The sequence below is a fragment of the Danio rerio genome, chromosome 9, assembly GCF_049306965.1.
Source record: "Danio rerio strain Tuebingen ecotype United States chromosome 9, GRCz12tu, whole genome shotgun sequence".
NCBI lineage: Eukaryota > Metazoa > Chordata > Actinopteri > Cypriniformes > Danionidae > Danio > Danio rerio.
In genome coordinates, this window is record NC_133184.1 from 55,248,482 (window position 1) to 55,265,068 (window position 16,587).

General features: G+C 35.8%; 1 protein-coding gene across 5 annotated transcripts in view; it reads right to left on the reverse strand.

Annotated features, from left to right (window-relative positions):
* Positions 1–1,266: 1,266 nt before the first annotated feature.
* Positions 1,267–16,587, reverse strand: part of il1rl2 (interleukin 1 receptor-like 2) — a 28,969-nt gene continuing 13,648 nt past the window's right edge. The window contains exons 6-12 of one of the 5 annotated variants that reach the window (XR_012385686.1): positions 16,380–16,439; positions 16,096–16,210; positions 12,712–12,851; positions 10,900–11,040; positions 6,270–6,428; positions 3,264–4,088; positions 1,267–3,160 (exon numbers count right to left, since the gene is read on the reverse strand). Coding sequence is in view for 2 of the 5 variants with exons in the window: in XM_001339618.10 (XP_001339654.5) it covers positions 3,688–4,088; positions 6,270–6,428; positions 10,900–11,040; positions 12,712–12,851; positions 16,096–16,210; positions 16,380–16,439 (1,016 nt within the window). In the remaining 3 variants the exon portion in view is untranslated. Of the gene's footprint in view, positions 4,089–6,269; positions 6,429–10,899; positions 11,041–12,711; positions 12,852–16,095; positions 16,211–16,379; positions 16,440–16,587 lie in introns of all 5 variants that reach the window. The other 4 variants (XR_012385687.1, XR_012385685.1, XM_073913309.1 and 1 more) reach the window with 4 other exon arrangements.

The window sequence follows — 16,587 nt, forward strand, 5'->3', positions numbered from 1 at the left end:
GTTTGGTTTGAAATAAAAAAAAAATGTAATAATATTTAATAAATTGCTGTATAAATGTAGGCTAGGGTGACATGGTGGCGCAGTGGTTAGGACTGTGGCCTTACAGCAAAAAGGTTGCTAGTTTGAATCTCAACTGGGTCAGTTGGGATTTTTCTGTATGGAATTTGCATGTTCTCCTTGTGTTGGCGTGGGCTTCCTCTGGGTGCTCCGGTTTCCCTCACAGTCCAAACACATGTGCTATAGGTGAATTGAATAAAGTATGTGTGAATGAGAGTGTATACAGTAGGTGTTTCACAGTACTGGGTTGCAGTTGGAAGGGCATTCACTGCGTAAAACATATGATGGATAAGTTGGCGGTTCATTCCATTGTGGCGACCCCTAATTAATAAAGGGACTAGGCTGAAAAGAAAATGAATAAATGAATGAAATTGGCTGTAGTCTATGAGTGTGTGTGAATGTGTATGGGTGTTTCCCACTACTGGGTTCGAGCTGGCAGGGCATCCACTTTGTAAAACATTTGCTGGATAAGTTGGTGGTTCATTCCGCTGTGGCGACCCCTGGTGAAAAAGGGGACTAAGCCCAAGGAAAATGAATGAATGAATATAGGCCTGCTTTGGTTTGCCCCACAGTCCAAAGACATGCAGGTGAATTGGGTAGGCTAAATTGGCTGTAGTGTATGAGTGTGAATGACTGTGTATGGATGTTTCCCAGAGATTGGTTGCAGCTGGAAGGGTATCCGCTGCGCAAAACATATGCTGGTTAAGTTGGCGTTTCATTCAGCTGTGGCGACCCCAGATGATAAAAGGACTTAGCCGAAAAGAAAATGAATGAATGAATGAATGATTATAGGCTGTAACCTAAAAACAGAGCTTTAAATAAAATACTTAAAGGTGTAATTTTGTTCTTTTTTGTGCTTATTTTTGTTTTGTTTTCAATATTTTAAAAGCATGAATAAGAATTTTTATTTACAAAAATAAACCAGTCTTTTTCATATTGCATTGTTTATTTTCTTTTATAAGAGCTGCCAACAATTTCTTTATAAATAATTCATAAGAAAAAAGCAACAATAACAGAGCTGTTGCTCAAATAAATGTAAACACAAATCTAAACACAAAACTCCTAAAAAAAAAAAAAATATATATATATATTATATAATAATTATTATTTTATTATATATATATATATATATATATATATATATATATATATATATATATATATATATATATATATATATATATATATTTTTTTTTTTTTTTTTTTTTTGCAACTTGCATTACCTTTTTTAGTAAATGTTTCATAAATTAAAACAAACTCCCAATATGCTAAATCATAACCTTCTCTATATATCCATGATCTAGTGTAGGTCTTGTATTCACATTTACAGTATGAGGATAAGTTAGCCTCAAAGAACAGTACACAACAAACTAATGACTTCTTCAAATAACACATCCAAATAGAAAAGGCACATGTTAAAGGGGTCATGAAATGAAAAATCAAATTTACCTTAGTTTTTTGTCATTTTAGATCCCCCAGTACTATAAAAACATCCTGTAAGTTTAAGAACTGAACAATTTGTGGTTCCTCTAAAATCAGCTTTTATTAAAGTCCAACTGAGAAAACCACAGATTCTGGAATGTTCTGCTCTGAGATGTAATAGACAGGATAAGCTCCGCCTCCCCATAAGCTCCACGCCCACTTCTACAGCACTGCCTGTTTAACTTTGTTAATATGTAAAACCATTAGCCAATCAGAGCAGTGGACCTTTACTTTAGTCTACAATAGGCCACGCCCACTCAAAAAACAGCAAAGAAAATAGATGTGTTTTGTTCAGTAAGAATCCTGATAACATCATAATTGAGCCTTAAATAACAGTACAAAATTAAAAACTGAGGTAGTTCATGACTCCTTTAAATCAAGATACAAATAAAAGGGCATATGTTAAAGGGGTCATGAACTGAAAACATTTCTTCCCTATTGTTTTGTCATATTAGAGCTTACAGTATTATAAAAACCTCTTATAGGTTTCAGAAGTCAACACTTTGTGGTTCCTCTAAAATCAGCTTTTATTGAAGGCCGACTAAGAAAACTACAAAGGTCTGGAATGTTCTGCTCTACTATGTAATAGAGTGGATAAACTCCGCCTCTACAGCGTTTACTTCAGTCTACAATTGGCCACACCTACTCAAACAGAGCGTTTAGATGAGTCAAAAACAGCAAAGAAAATAATCAATTACTTCTAAATTATGGTTTTTTTTGTGTGTGTAAGAATCCTAATAATATTATAAGTGAGCATCAAAGAACAATACAAAAAACTGAGGTAGTTCATGACCTCTTTAAATGAAGATAAAAATAAAATGGCATAGAGTTAAAGGGGTCATGAACTGAAATACAAACTTTTCCTTAAGTTTTTGTGATATGAGAGTTCATGGTACTATAAAAACATCCTGTACGTTTCAGAACTCAACACTCTGTGGTCCCTCTAAAATCAGCTTATATGGAAGGCCGTCTCACAAAACCACAGATTCTAGAAAGTTTTGCTCCATGATGTAAAAGTGGATAGGCTCCGCCTCCGAGTCTACAATTGGCCACACCCACTCAAACAGAGCGTTCAGATGAGGGTCAAAAACAGCAAAGAAAATAATCAATTACACTTAAATTATGATGTTTTTTTGTATAAGAGTCCTAAAAACACCTCATAAGTAAACCTTAAAGAAAAGCACAATAAAAAACGGAGGTAGTTCATGACTCCTTTAAATCAAGATACAAATAAAATGGTATTTTAAAGGGGTCAAGAACTGAAAAAACAAATCTTTCTTAATTTTTTATTATATTAAGAACTCACAGTCCTATAAAAACATTCTATAATTTTAGAATTCAACACTCTGTGGTTCCTCTAAAATCAGCTTTTATTGAAGGCCGACTAAGAAAACTACAAAGGTCTGGAATGTTCTGCTCTACTATGTAATAGAGTGGATAAACTCCGCCTCTACAGCGTTTACTTCAGTCTACAATTGGCCACACCCACTCAAACAGAGCGTTTAGATGAGAGTCAAAAACAGAAAAGAAAATAGTCAATTACTTCTAAATGATGTTTTTTGTGTGTGTAAGAATAGTGAGCCTCAAAGAACAGTACAAAAAACTGAGGTAGTTCATGACCCTTTTAAATCAAGATAAAAAATAAAATGGCATGGAGTTAAAGGGGTCATGAACTGAAATACAAACTTTTCCTTAAGTTTTTGTAATATGAGAGTTCATGGTACTATAAAAACATCCTGTACGTTTCAGAACTCAACACTTTGTGGTTCCTCTAAAATCTGCCCATATTGAAGGCCGACTGACAAAACAGCAGATTCTGGAAAGGTCTGCTCCATGATGTAATAGTGGCAAAGCTCCGCCTCCACATAAGCTCCACGCCCACTTCTGCGCTACTGCCTGTTTAGCTCTGTTAATATGCAAAACTGTCAGCCAATCAGCGCAGTGGGTGTTTACTTTAAAGTCAACAATTAGCTATACCCACTCAAACAGAGCATTCCAACGAGGGCCAAAAACAGCACAGAAAATAATCAACTTCTAAATTAGGATATTTTTGGATGTACAGATCTTATAAGCTGACCTCAAAGAGCAAAAATAAATAACAGAGGTAGTTAATGACCTCTTTAAAACCGCGTTTTTGGATTTTAATGTTCAAAGCACCATGCTATCAGTGCCTTTCCGTCTCTGGCATGCCGGCATTCGGTAGCGCATGTGTTTCCAGAACCTTCTGTTCGCGTGTTCTCTGGCGTTTTCTCTCCAGTTGAGGATTCCTTGGGTTCGGCTGATGTATTTTAAAGATTCGGGCAGCAGATGCTCTTCAACACCATCCTCCACCTGCACCAGGATGACTTTTAGCCCCTGTTTCACCAGAGCGTCATACAGACCCACACGCTGCTCGTAAGCTGATCGTAACGCTTCATAAGAGCTTTTACACTCTGAATCCAGGGCTTTATCTGATGCATGTTTCTGAGGTGATGAACAGCTTTGGGATGTAAGGATAATGATCAGTCTCCTGCTTCGGTTCATTCTGTCAGACACCACATCTTGAATGGCTGAAAAATAAAAGTCATTTGTGTGAAATGATTGTGATTGTGTTACAGTGTATGCTCCAAATGTATGTGGATCTAAATTTATAGATTGCAATTGATTTTACTTTATTCAAATCTCTTAAAATAAGCATGCATTTATTTACTTTTTTTTTACTTTTATTTAAATTATTATTTCAGGGTATATGCAGGATTCAGAAAGTGAAATGAAATACATTTAAGACCTCATTATCACTCATTTGCAACATTTTAACTTATAGTTTATTTACTAAATACTGATTGTAAGAAACTAATCCTGAACTAAAACATTATTCATATATTGAATAATAACGCAAATCCAGCAGGGGGCGCCTATAGAGCAGCAGGAATACCAGTGCTATATTCAAATGATATATTTTCAAATGATATTACATAACACTTATGTTTAAAATTGTACAGTTTAACATAAACTAACTTAATGGTATTTTTACATATAAATAAAAATGGGTACATCTTCAGCATTTAAACATCAACAAATAAACATTTATTTAAATGTATTTTTTTAAACATTTTATTAAAATAATTACAATTATATAAGTTTTTTTTACATTTTACATAAGAATTATATTTGAAATTTCCATGCATTTGGACAGTTTAACATAAACTTACTTAACTTTATTCATACATTAAAAAAATGAGTGTCAGCATCAGCGTTTAAACAACATTAACAACAACATTTATTTAAATGTATTTATTTTTTAAACATTTTATTAAAATTATTAGATTTATTATATTTAGAATGTTTAAATAAGATTCATGTTTAAAATTGGACAGTTTACCATATTAACTTAATGTTATTCATACATATTAATACAAATGGTACATCGTCGGCATTTAAACATCAACAAAAACAGCATTTATTTAATTTTATTTTAATGCATTTTGTTTTACATTTTATTGAAATTACATTAGAAAAATACATAAGATTTATGTTTAAAATTTTCATGCATTTGGACAGTTTAACATAAACTAAATGTTGTTCATATTTATAAATAAAAGTGGGTACATCTTCAGCATTTAATCAACATCAAAAACAGCATTTTTTTAAAATGGATTTATTGCATATAAATAAATATAAATTAACTTTATATAAGTTTTTTATTTTTTAACATTTTATTGAAAGAATATTAACATTTTTTACACAAGATTTATGTTTAACATTTCCATGCATTTGTTATTCATATGTATTGGTAAAATGTGTACATCTTCAGCATTTAAACAACATCAACAAAAACATTTATTTAAGTTTATTTAAATGCATTTTTTTATTAAACTAATCATATTTGAATGTTTTATTTTTAATAGGATTTATGTTTAAAATGTCCCTGCATTTGGACAGTTTAACATAAACTAATGTAATTTTATTCATACATTAAACAAATGGGTACATCGTCAGCATTTAAACAAATGTATATTAATTTTATTATTGTAATAAGTATCTTAGAATCAGCACAATTTTTTTTACATTTATTTAAATCTATTATTTAAATTATGTAAAGATTTTATTGAATTTTTTAAAACATGTTTAAAATTTCCAGTGCATTTAGATAGTTTAATAATAAAAAAATAATAATTATGCCCTCAACTGTGAATCTTTTTTTTCTTCAATATTTCCCAAATGATGTTTAACAGAGCAAGGAAATTTTCACAGTATGTCTGATAATGTTTTTTCTTCTGGCGAAAGTCTTATTTGTTTTATTTCGGCTAGAATAAAAGCAGTTTTTAATTTTTTAAACACCATTTTAAGGTCAATATTATTAACCTCCTAAAGCTATATTTGTTTTTCAATAGTCTACAGAACAAACCATCATTATACAATAACTTGCCTAATTACCCTAACCTGCCTAGTTAACCTAATTAACCTAGTTAAGCCTTTAAATATCACTTTAAGCTGTATAGAAGTGTCTTGAAGAATATCTAGTCTAATATTATTTACTGTCATCATGGCAAAGATAAAATAAATCAGTTATTAGAGCTGAGTTATTAACACTATTATGATTAGAAATGTGTTGAAAAGATCTGCTCTCCGTTAAACAGAAATTTGGGAATAAAATATACAGGAGGGCTAATAATTCTGACACTATGTTATCAGTGTAACAAACCACCTTTAAATTGTGTGTTGGAGTGGTCATGTGACAGGATGTTTACCTTCCCCAGGAAGTTCGTCTCGTCCACTGATGAAGAGTCTGTAACCGTAGAGATCTTCAAGCACAGAGGGAAGGAAGTGCAGAGCAAAGGTCATAGCAGAAGAAGAGCTGAGCGGATCCACATTCAGAGAACTCACATACGCATCGTACCACTTCCCGTCTGAGACCGCAGCATTCAACACGCATGCACAATACAACAAAACACAACACTGCAATATTATATACAGCACATTTATTATTGCATCATAAAACATGGCAGTGCTTTATTGATAAACTGATGTACAATAAACACAATTCATGCGATTAATTCAGTTCAAATCATTCAATTTGTATAGTGCTTTTTACAATAATTATTGTTTCAAAGCTGCTTTACAAAAGGTGCACATTACTGCATTACAATCAAAATAAATCAGAAATCTTAAGGTTATTAGTATGCATAACTTTATTAGTTACTAATTGTTATGTATTTGTGTTATTTGTGCTCTGTTTGTGTTTTTTCCCTCTCTCTCTCTGTTCTCCCATATCTGCTATTATTATTCTCAGGTTCTGTTCATTGGTCTATTCAGCTGTCAGTCATTTCTTCCCCGGTTACGTCACTCTTACGTCACATCCAATAAGCAAAGACCCCCTGTCATAAAAGCGCGCGTCAGACCACTTGCTAGCCCCTTGATTCACTTGACTTTTTCCCCCCGCTCGTATCTGTTTGTGTTATTGCGTGCGTTTAGATAAAGGCTGATTTATACTTCTGCGTCAAATGCCGGCGTATGCTACGGCGCTGACACATAGCCCTTCGCCGTGGCCGTCGCCGTCACTGACGTGCACCTCTCAAAAAATGTAACTACACGTCGCAACGACGCGTAGCGTAAGCTCTGTGATTGGTCGGCTTGGTAGCGCTGATGAGTCTGGGCGGGACCGAGAGCCGCGCGAATGGCGCGAGCGATTGTTTACAAGTGTGGAGTATCGTGAAGGAGCTCCGGATGGAAAGTTTTGTTTTGTGTTTACCTCATAGTTAAAGTTGTTGCACGTCCGCCGGTTCCTGCCTCAAAATGAGCGAGTTTGAGCCACTTGTACATCCCGGTAGTGTTCAGGAAAAGCAATAAAGCAGCGAAGAAACTCGACATAGAGGAACATTTACACCTCACTGCCAACTAGCGTTTCGGAAGTGTTAATGCAGACCGACAGAGACAGCGCGCAGAAGTATAAATGCACAGCCACGCGCGTTGCCTGCGCCGTGGGTGACGCCGGTCACCTGACGCAGAAGTATAAATCAGGCTTAACCCTGTCTAACTATGTACTTTGTTGTTGCCCGATTCTGTGTTCACGTTATCCGTCCGTTATCTATATCCATTTTCTCAGTTTACGTTGTTTACGAGGCTTTGACGAAGCGGACAGGTAAGAAGGGCACGTGACATACATTTTGCAACACTTAGGACTACTCTGCTGTTTAGTACATTATGTGCGCCACCCTTTGTACTTTTTGGATAGATAGAGTAGATTGTTAGGCCTCGGAAGACTCTTCGCGTGTTAATTATATTGTTTTCACATAGTTAGTTCTCGGAAGTTAGATTTAGTTTGGGTTTTGTTCTTTTCATTTCTTTAGCGCCGCCCGTGTCCCTTCTGCCAGCTCTCTTGTTTTTTCCCGTCTTTATTTGTCTCAGTGTTGTATATATTGTAAATAGTATATCTTTGCCTTACTTTTTCTTCATTTTCTGATTAATTCTTTGTTTTTGTTCAAACCCCACCATCCCCTAGCCTAGACTAACATCAGGGGGTTTGTAACACTAATAACTTAATAACGAATTGGTTTTAACAGTCAAAGTTATTATAAACATAGGTAACCTGCAGTTATATAGTGTATAGATGATGTCTATGTAGACATGTTCAATGAAGTGTATTTTTGTATTAGGTGTATGTGTTAATCTTAATAGTCTCTAGAAGTCTTGAACACCTTGATTAGTTGCATCAGCTGTTTGATTAGGGTTGAAGCAAAACTGTGTAGCGCTCGAAAATTAAGTTTGACATCTATGATCTACATAATAAACATGCATTTAATATTACACTTTAATAATCAATGTGATTTTGTCAGCAGTTCAGTTACAAATATATATTAAATCCAGGCAATATGTTGTACCTTAAATCACAAGATTTTTAGACTATTCTTTTTCTTAAGACTATTAGTATTATATTAATCATTCTTACTATAGTATTTTTTAATACAGCATTTAATCCACATTTGTCTGTTAAGGAACAAAGATTGTTTTTTCCAGTCATGTTTAAAATGAAATGTAAATACATTTTTTTAAAATCAAAAGTTATGATTAATAGTATCTTATGACAGACTAAATCTAAACCTCATGCAACTAATGATATACAATATATACAGTTGAAGTCAGAATTATTAGCCCTCCTGAAATATTAGCTGTATATTTTTTCGCCAATTTATTTTTAATTGAAAGAATTGATGATTCTTTTCAACACATTTCTAAACATTATGGGCTCTATTTTAAAGATCTAGGTGCAAAGTCTAAAGCTCAGGGCGCAAAAGCATTAGGGGCCTGTCAAAATCTACTTTTGCTATTTTAAGGAAGGAAAAATACACTCTGCGCCCTGCCGCATTGTCTAACAGGGTTGTGTGTATTATCTTAATTTTTTATTAAATTAAAATTCTTTATTTCTTGGTGTGTTTTGAAAATAACGTGCATTAAACCAATCAGAGTCTCATCTCCCATTCCCTTTAAGAGTCAGTAGGGTTGCGTTGTGGTGCATTTGCTATTTACATGGCGGACTTCATAAGTGGAAGAACTGATTGCTTCATTAGTGAGAAAACGATTAAACAGAGTATCTACAGCGCGAGGATAAAGAATGAGCCTCCTCCATTCTGCCTCTTTAATTTTACTGTTTTACTTTCGTGGATGAGGAAATGGTGGAAACCCACTCCACTGAAGACATCCATTAGCCTAAATATTTAATTTAGTTTGTTAAGCACAAATGTTTGTGTCAAAACTATTTCAAAATTCAGTTTTAATTTCCAGCAAAGAATACATGAACAATAATAATGAAGTGTGGTCAAAAAACTGAGTTATATCCAAACTCATGTCTTGTTCTTATGCCCCACATGGTGATGGTCTCCAAAACCCCACAGGCAGACAAATCTAAACTTGTTTTAAATAAAACAAATATAAATATGCATATAATAAAAAAATGCTGCTAATAATAATAACATTATACTAATGAAAATTGTCATGAATAAACTGAAAAAGCGCCCTGTGGTGAAGGCATGGAGGCAGTGGTTTTTATATTTAAGGAGCAAATGACAATTTTTGTCAAATTTAAATCCTTTAATTATTTTCATCTGTAAAGATATTTGTGTATTGTTATATATCCTGTGTGTATTAAACAATGTGTACGCATTTGGACCTGCATAGGTGCATAATTAACGCGCTCTGCATTCTTTAGAGCAGCTTTCAGTTGGTCATTGCTGGGGTCTATTTCAGTTCCTCAAAATAGCAACGCACCAACAATGCACCTTAACACACCTCCTTTATAGACCAGCACACCCACGAGTCCACAAAGTGGCACAAATGGATTTGCTATTAAAACATTAAAACGCAAAACGTGAAAATTACTGTTGCGCTGGTCTGAAAATAGCAACAAATCACACCATACATGTTTTGCGCCTTACTGCGCCAGGTTTACGATAGGGTCAAATATTTATATTAACTTATTTCTAATAGCTGATTTATTTGATCTTTGCCATGATGACAGCACCCAATATTAGACTATATATTTTTCAAGATACTAGTATTCAGCTTAAAGTGACAATTGAAGGCTTAACTAGGGTAATTAGGCAAGCCATTGTACAGTGGTTTGCTCTCCAGTGGATTGTTCTGTAGACAATCCAAAACAAATATTCCTTGAGGGGGCTAATAATATTGAATAAAACTGCTTTTATTCTAGCCGAAATAAAACAAATAACTTTCTCCAGAAGAAAAAATCTTATAGAAAATACTGTGAAAATTCCCTAAATGTGTTAAACATCATTTGTGAAATATTTGAAAAAGAAAAAAAAAATCACAGGAGAGCTAATAACTCTGATTTTAACTGTATATACATATACATTTATAAATATATATATATATATATATATATATATATATATATATATATACACATACATACATATATATATATATATATATACATATATATATATATATATATATATAGATATATATACATACATATATATATATATATATATATATATATATATATATATATATATATATATATATATATATATATATATATACATACATATATATATATATATATATGTATGTATATATGTATGTATATATATATGTATGTATATATGCATGTATATATATATATATATATTTTTTTTTTTTTTTTTTTTTTTACTTGAGATAAAAAATGACATAAGACCTAAAGTATTCTCAAACTGTATGTAAAAAATGTATGTTCAAACTGTATGTATAAAACATAAAGAATTAATTCTGTTAGTGTGAAAAACGAGACAAAATTTTCTGAGTGAAGTTTTTTGCTGTGCATTCATTAAGCTCAGGCTACTCCAGAGCCTATCTACCGAAAACAATAATCTGACGTACCGCTGCATGCGACAGAACGTGAGCAAACACTCCTGTAGGCCAGAACCAGATCAACCCTGCAGAGAAACAGCAGAGCGAGCAGCAGGATGAGCAGAGCCACCAGACCCACACCGACCCAATAATAACGCTCATTCTGACTGGCTGAGGACAAATCAAACAAACACAGCAGATCAGACAACACCAGCACTCACTTCACACAGATATTTCACTAAATCAAGAATATGTGTATTTGGTGTGCTGTCTGGGAAGAGGGGTTAGAAAAAGTAGGATTAAAGGGGACCTATTATGCAAAAAATCACTTTTATAAGGGGTTTTAACACAGTTGTGTGTCAGCAGTGTGTGAATATATCCAGCCTCTAATGGTAAAGATTGTTCAAGTCTATTTTTTTATAATCAGACTTGATCAAAACAGTCTGCAGAAACACTTTGATTGACATTCTCCCTGTGTACGCGTCATCAGAGGGGGAAGCCCCACCCACTAGTGGCCATCTCTCCCTCATTAGCATAAACAGCCCTGAGCGAGAAGCAGCCGTCTGTCCATTAGCCAGTTTTGAGCTGCTGAACATAATGTCAGTATAGACAAAAAGACCCCGTTTACACTAATGCGTTTTAGTTTTAAAACAGCGTTTTAGATCAAAAACGATCCGCGTCCACACTAGCCTTTCTGAACATATCTCCGTCCACACTACGCCACCAAAAGCGTATATCACATGACCATTCGCGCTCTCTGGGCATAAGCGTTCTAGTATAAACAGGAAGCATGTGTCACGCTCAGCATTTGGTTATTGTTGGTCAACAAACGCTGGTTGAACAATGAACGCGATGGCAAAGAAAGCAAGAGAGGTGTTTTTGTGGACAGACGATGAGGTTGAGTTGTTGCTAAACTGAACAAATGAATAACTGCACAATGGCGCTTAAAACAGACAATAGTGCAAACAACGCTCCCATTTCTGTGTCCATGTTGTTGTTTACAATGAAGGCTGGTCTGCTGTCTTCCGGCAGCGTTAAAGCCATGTGTTATAGTCATGTGATAGGGGTTTGAGAATAAGGGAAGGATACGCAATGACACAAAAGCCCCAATCAGGTAGCGAATCTCAGCAGCCCCGCCTCCGTTTTCAGATGTCCCCATCCACACTGAGACGGAGCAGCAGCGTTTTAGAATGAAAACGGCCTCTTCAGCGTTTTCAAAACACTCTATTTTCGGCGCTCGAAAACTCCGGCGTTGTGTGGACGGATGGCGTAACTATAGCAAAACTTATGCGTTTTCAAACTAAAGCGCATTCACAAGTGTGAGTGCAAAGTGCGCTTGAGCCCAAAACTAAAGAACCACTTTTCAATGAACGCAAACTGCCATAGTTTATTAAAGACACAAACCCCTCGCAGCACGTCAGCTGCCAGCAAACCTCCTAATACCTGCAGCATGATGACTTTCATGAACATTTATTGCATCAAAACTGGTGGATCTGTTCAGCTAATGATTTGACTGCATGTCACTGCATCCCAAACGACTTAAAATAATAGAAAACAATATGACTAAAGCATGTCCACTGTGCTGAGCGAGAGCACTTCTCTTCAGTCGCATCATCGATGACGTAAGCGTGCTCAGGCTCGGATGAGAAAAATGCAATGTGAGTGCGGCCCATCGGGGTAGAAGGGAGGGGGGGTAATCATGTCTGGGCACGGTTCAAGACAATCGTGTCTAGTGTGAGTACACCTTTAGCCCTGTCAAATTATCTGCGCTTGCTCCTTCTGAAATTTGTTGGTAAAACAGCACAGTATCAGAGATAATGCTGGAGATCAACCAGAACTGACCTAGAATCAGCACAACTCTTCCTGAATCTGATCCCGCCGGGTGATCAACCTTACAGGTGAAGTTGATGTTTAAATGCTCGGCTGTGACTTCTGAGATGGATAAAACAGACAGCAGGTATTCCTGATCACCTTCCTTGAATCTGAAAACAAACAAACACATGGAGAAGCTAAAGTATTGACATTTAGACTCTATGCACTGTAAAAAAAAATCTTGCTGCCTTAAATGTTTTAGTTGAATTAAATATATTTTTTCGGTAACGCTTAACAATAAGGTTCATTAGTTATTGCATTTACTAACATGAACTAATCATGAACAACACATGTACAGCATTTATTAATCATAATTGAACATTTACTAATGCATTATTAAAGAGCCCATATTATGGGTTTTTGAAAATTCCCCTCCATGTAGTGTGTAACACAGCTCTAAGAGAAGTGAAGTATCCAGCTAAGGCTTAAATCTGTAAGTGTACAGTGTTTAAAATGGTTGATTCATCTATAAAAGAGTCGACTCATAGTGCTTCAAACGAGTCGCCTTGATATCGAGTCATTAGGTGTTTCGCCATGAGGTACGAACGAAACCAAGTTATTCACGTGCACGCGCAAACCCGGGAGATTTCAAACCTGAGGCCCCGCCCTCTGACGCAGAAACCCAGACACAGACACACACCCACAAACACACGCACACAAACATGCCAGTTAACTGAAGTCACACTGCAGATGGATATTATATCGAGTCTCTACCCAAAGACGAAACATCAGCATTATAACCAAGCAGTTGGAAACTACTGGAAACTTCTGGAAGCTACATGCTACAAAGAATACTTCATCTGCGTTTGTTAAAGGAAGGATCAGTAAAGAGTAACTTACTGATGGACGTCAGGATGGGTTTCTTCCTCCATTTCTCAAGTGTAAGTACGTGCGATTAAAGTTGTTGCCTCGTTGACTCTAGCTTGCAAATGTATTTAGTTGTGATTTGTTACTTGTAACCGCGTGTACTGTATCAGGTTAACTGGCTATGCTCTTATCGCGTGCAAAGTCACGTTAAAAACGCGACGCGTGCTGCTTTGTTTACGGAGCTCCGTGGACGAGGGTACTGTGTGTGTCGTCCGGAGGTATGTGTGTGTGTTTGTGTGTGTGTTCGCGCGCGTTGTCGCCCGGAGGTGTGTGTGTGTGCGCGCGGACGAGGCCAATGTGTGTGTGTGTGTGTGTGTGTGTGTGTGTGTGTGTGTTTGTGTCTGTGAAAAGAGCAGAGTGAGACAAGCTAGGAGATCTCCTCGACAGTTTTTGGAGTTTTTGCTCAATAAAATAGTTAGTCGTCTGAATTTTCAAGTCCATCGACTGTATTTACATTGACCCACTGGCAGCTAAACTCCACGCCTACACTATCGAGCGTGTATGAACTGTGATTACTTTTATATTGCTGATTAGCTGTTTGGCATTTCACTCTGACTGAAGGCAGTCGACCAATCGCAACAGACTGTCATCGGTCCAATCAGCGCAGATTAGCTTCTCGCTAAGGAGGGGTTTGGGAACAAATGAATCACTGGACGATTCATACGGGAGTCGCTGGGATAATTAGGTAAAAATAAATGCAGATTATAAGACCATGAAAGTGTTTTTTGACCTTGGATGCATATTAGACTGTTGTTGGAGACCCTTACAACCAAGATATGACCCTATTCCATGTATAATATGGGCTCTTTAACATCCAAGTCCATGCTTTTTAACATTAGTTAATGCACCATGAGTTAACATGAACTAACAACGAACAACTGTATTTTCATTAACTAACGTGAATACAGTAGTAAATGTATTGTTCATTGTTTGTTAATTAACATTAACTAATGAACCGTGTTGTAATGTGTGACCCATTTTTCCAGTCATCTCAACTTACACCACTCAAACTGACTACAAACATTAAGAGAACATTTCATTCATTAATTTTCCTTCAGCTTAGTCCCTTTATTCATCAGGGGCCAACTTATCCAGCATATGTTTTACGCAGCAGATGTCCTTCCAGCGGCAACCCATCACTGGGAAACACCCATGCACTCTCACATGCACACTTATACACTACAGCCAATTTAGCTTACCCAAGTCACCTATAGCACATGATATGTGTTGAAATAATTTCTAATTTCTAACGTTTACATTCATAATATTTATATTATTTGCTAATTAATAACCTCATGTGGAACTCTGAATCTGCTACTCATTTCGGAGTCTGCCACTGTCTACCGGAGGTCGCTTTCAGTCACAGACGCATGCTTTGAGAGCATTCCTAAATGAATGAATCAGATATGGTGTTTTCCATCAAGGCAACCCGGGGTGCTGAACTATAATTTGCTAAAGTGGCATTGGGCGGGTTAAAAGAAAAAAAAAGACAGCCGTTAAGGCATGTAATGCACATTTTCAAAGCAGAATATCTGACTTCAGCATTGATGCATATGCTTTAGAAGAGTCAAAAACTTCCAACATCCAGCACCTTTAATTAGGCCAGGCATTGGACAACAGTGGTTTGTTGAAAAAAATAATAATACCCTTAAAGGATAAAGCTAAAATCTACCTTAATTTTTTATTTATTTATTTAAAAACTGCTTTTACTCCAGCCACACTGAAAGAAATATGTAGAAAATATTATTGAAAATACCATGATGAAATTGTCTTTGCTGCGCTGTCTTCTTTTTCATTCTTTTATAACCTGTTTTAACACATTTTATTTGTTTTTATCTATTTTATATTTAATATTTTTATTATTTGTTTTTATTTTTCTTAGACTTGTCCCTTTTATTCTTGTTTATTTAAAGCACTTTGAATTGCCACTGTGTTTAAAATGTGCTATATAAATAAACTTGCCTTGCCTTGCTCGTGTTAAACATCCCTTGTATATGCAATATTTAAATAATAGTAAACCATAAAAAATAGAGCCGGCGAAGCAGTGGCGCAGTAGGTAGTGCTGTCGCCTCACAGCAAGAAGGTCGCTGGTTCGAGCCTCTGCTCAGTTGGCGTTTCTGTGTGGAGTTTGCATGTTCTCCCTGCATTCGCGTGGGTTTCCTCTGGGTGCTCCGGTTTCCCCCACAGTCCAAAGACATGCGGTACAGGTGAATTGGGTAGGCTAAATTGTCCGTAGTGTATGAGTGTGTGTGTGTGGATGTGTGTATGGTACCCAGAGATGGGTTGCGGCTGTAAGGGCATCCGCTGCGTAAAAACATGCTGGATAAGTTGGCGGTTCATTCCGCTGTGGCGACCCCGAATTATTAAAGGGACCAAGCCGACAAGAAAATGATTGAATTAATGAAAAAATAGGGCAAATAATTAAAAAAAGTAATATATTCAATAATAAAACCTACTTCTAACATCCACATATAAAGATAAATGTACCTTGACAAGTCGAAGTCCAGACGCAGAGAATCGGAGTCAGTATACCAGTATAAATCAGTGTCGTCATCATCGTTCATCCCAACTAGAGCTTTGCAGTTTATCTTGTAACTTTGACCTGTGGTGACATGAATTAACAAGAAAATACTGTGAAAAATAATACAAATTTCACAGGAGAATAAATATCACTTGTTTTAATGAACAGGAACTAACACTAATTCCCACAGACTGCAACACAGGGGTTAAATGACACAGTGGGTGTTAAAACCAGTATCGTCTTCACTCACCAAGTGTTACTTTGTGTGTTTGACTTGGCTTCGGGTAGATCAATTTTGGTGGCGTCACCACTGTTAACATAACACACATATATTACATCATCCATCAGACCACAGAAACACACTTGATTATTTCAGCTCAACACTGTCATTTCAGCTCTGTACCGCCATCCACTGGTCCAACATGATGATTACATTATGGGTCATAACTTCATTCATT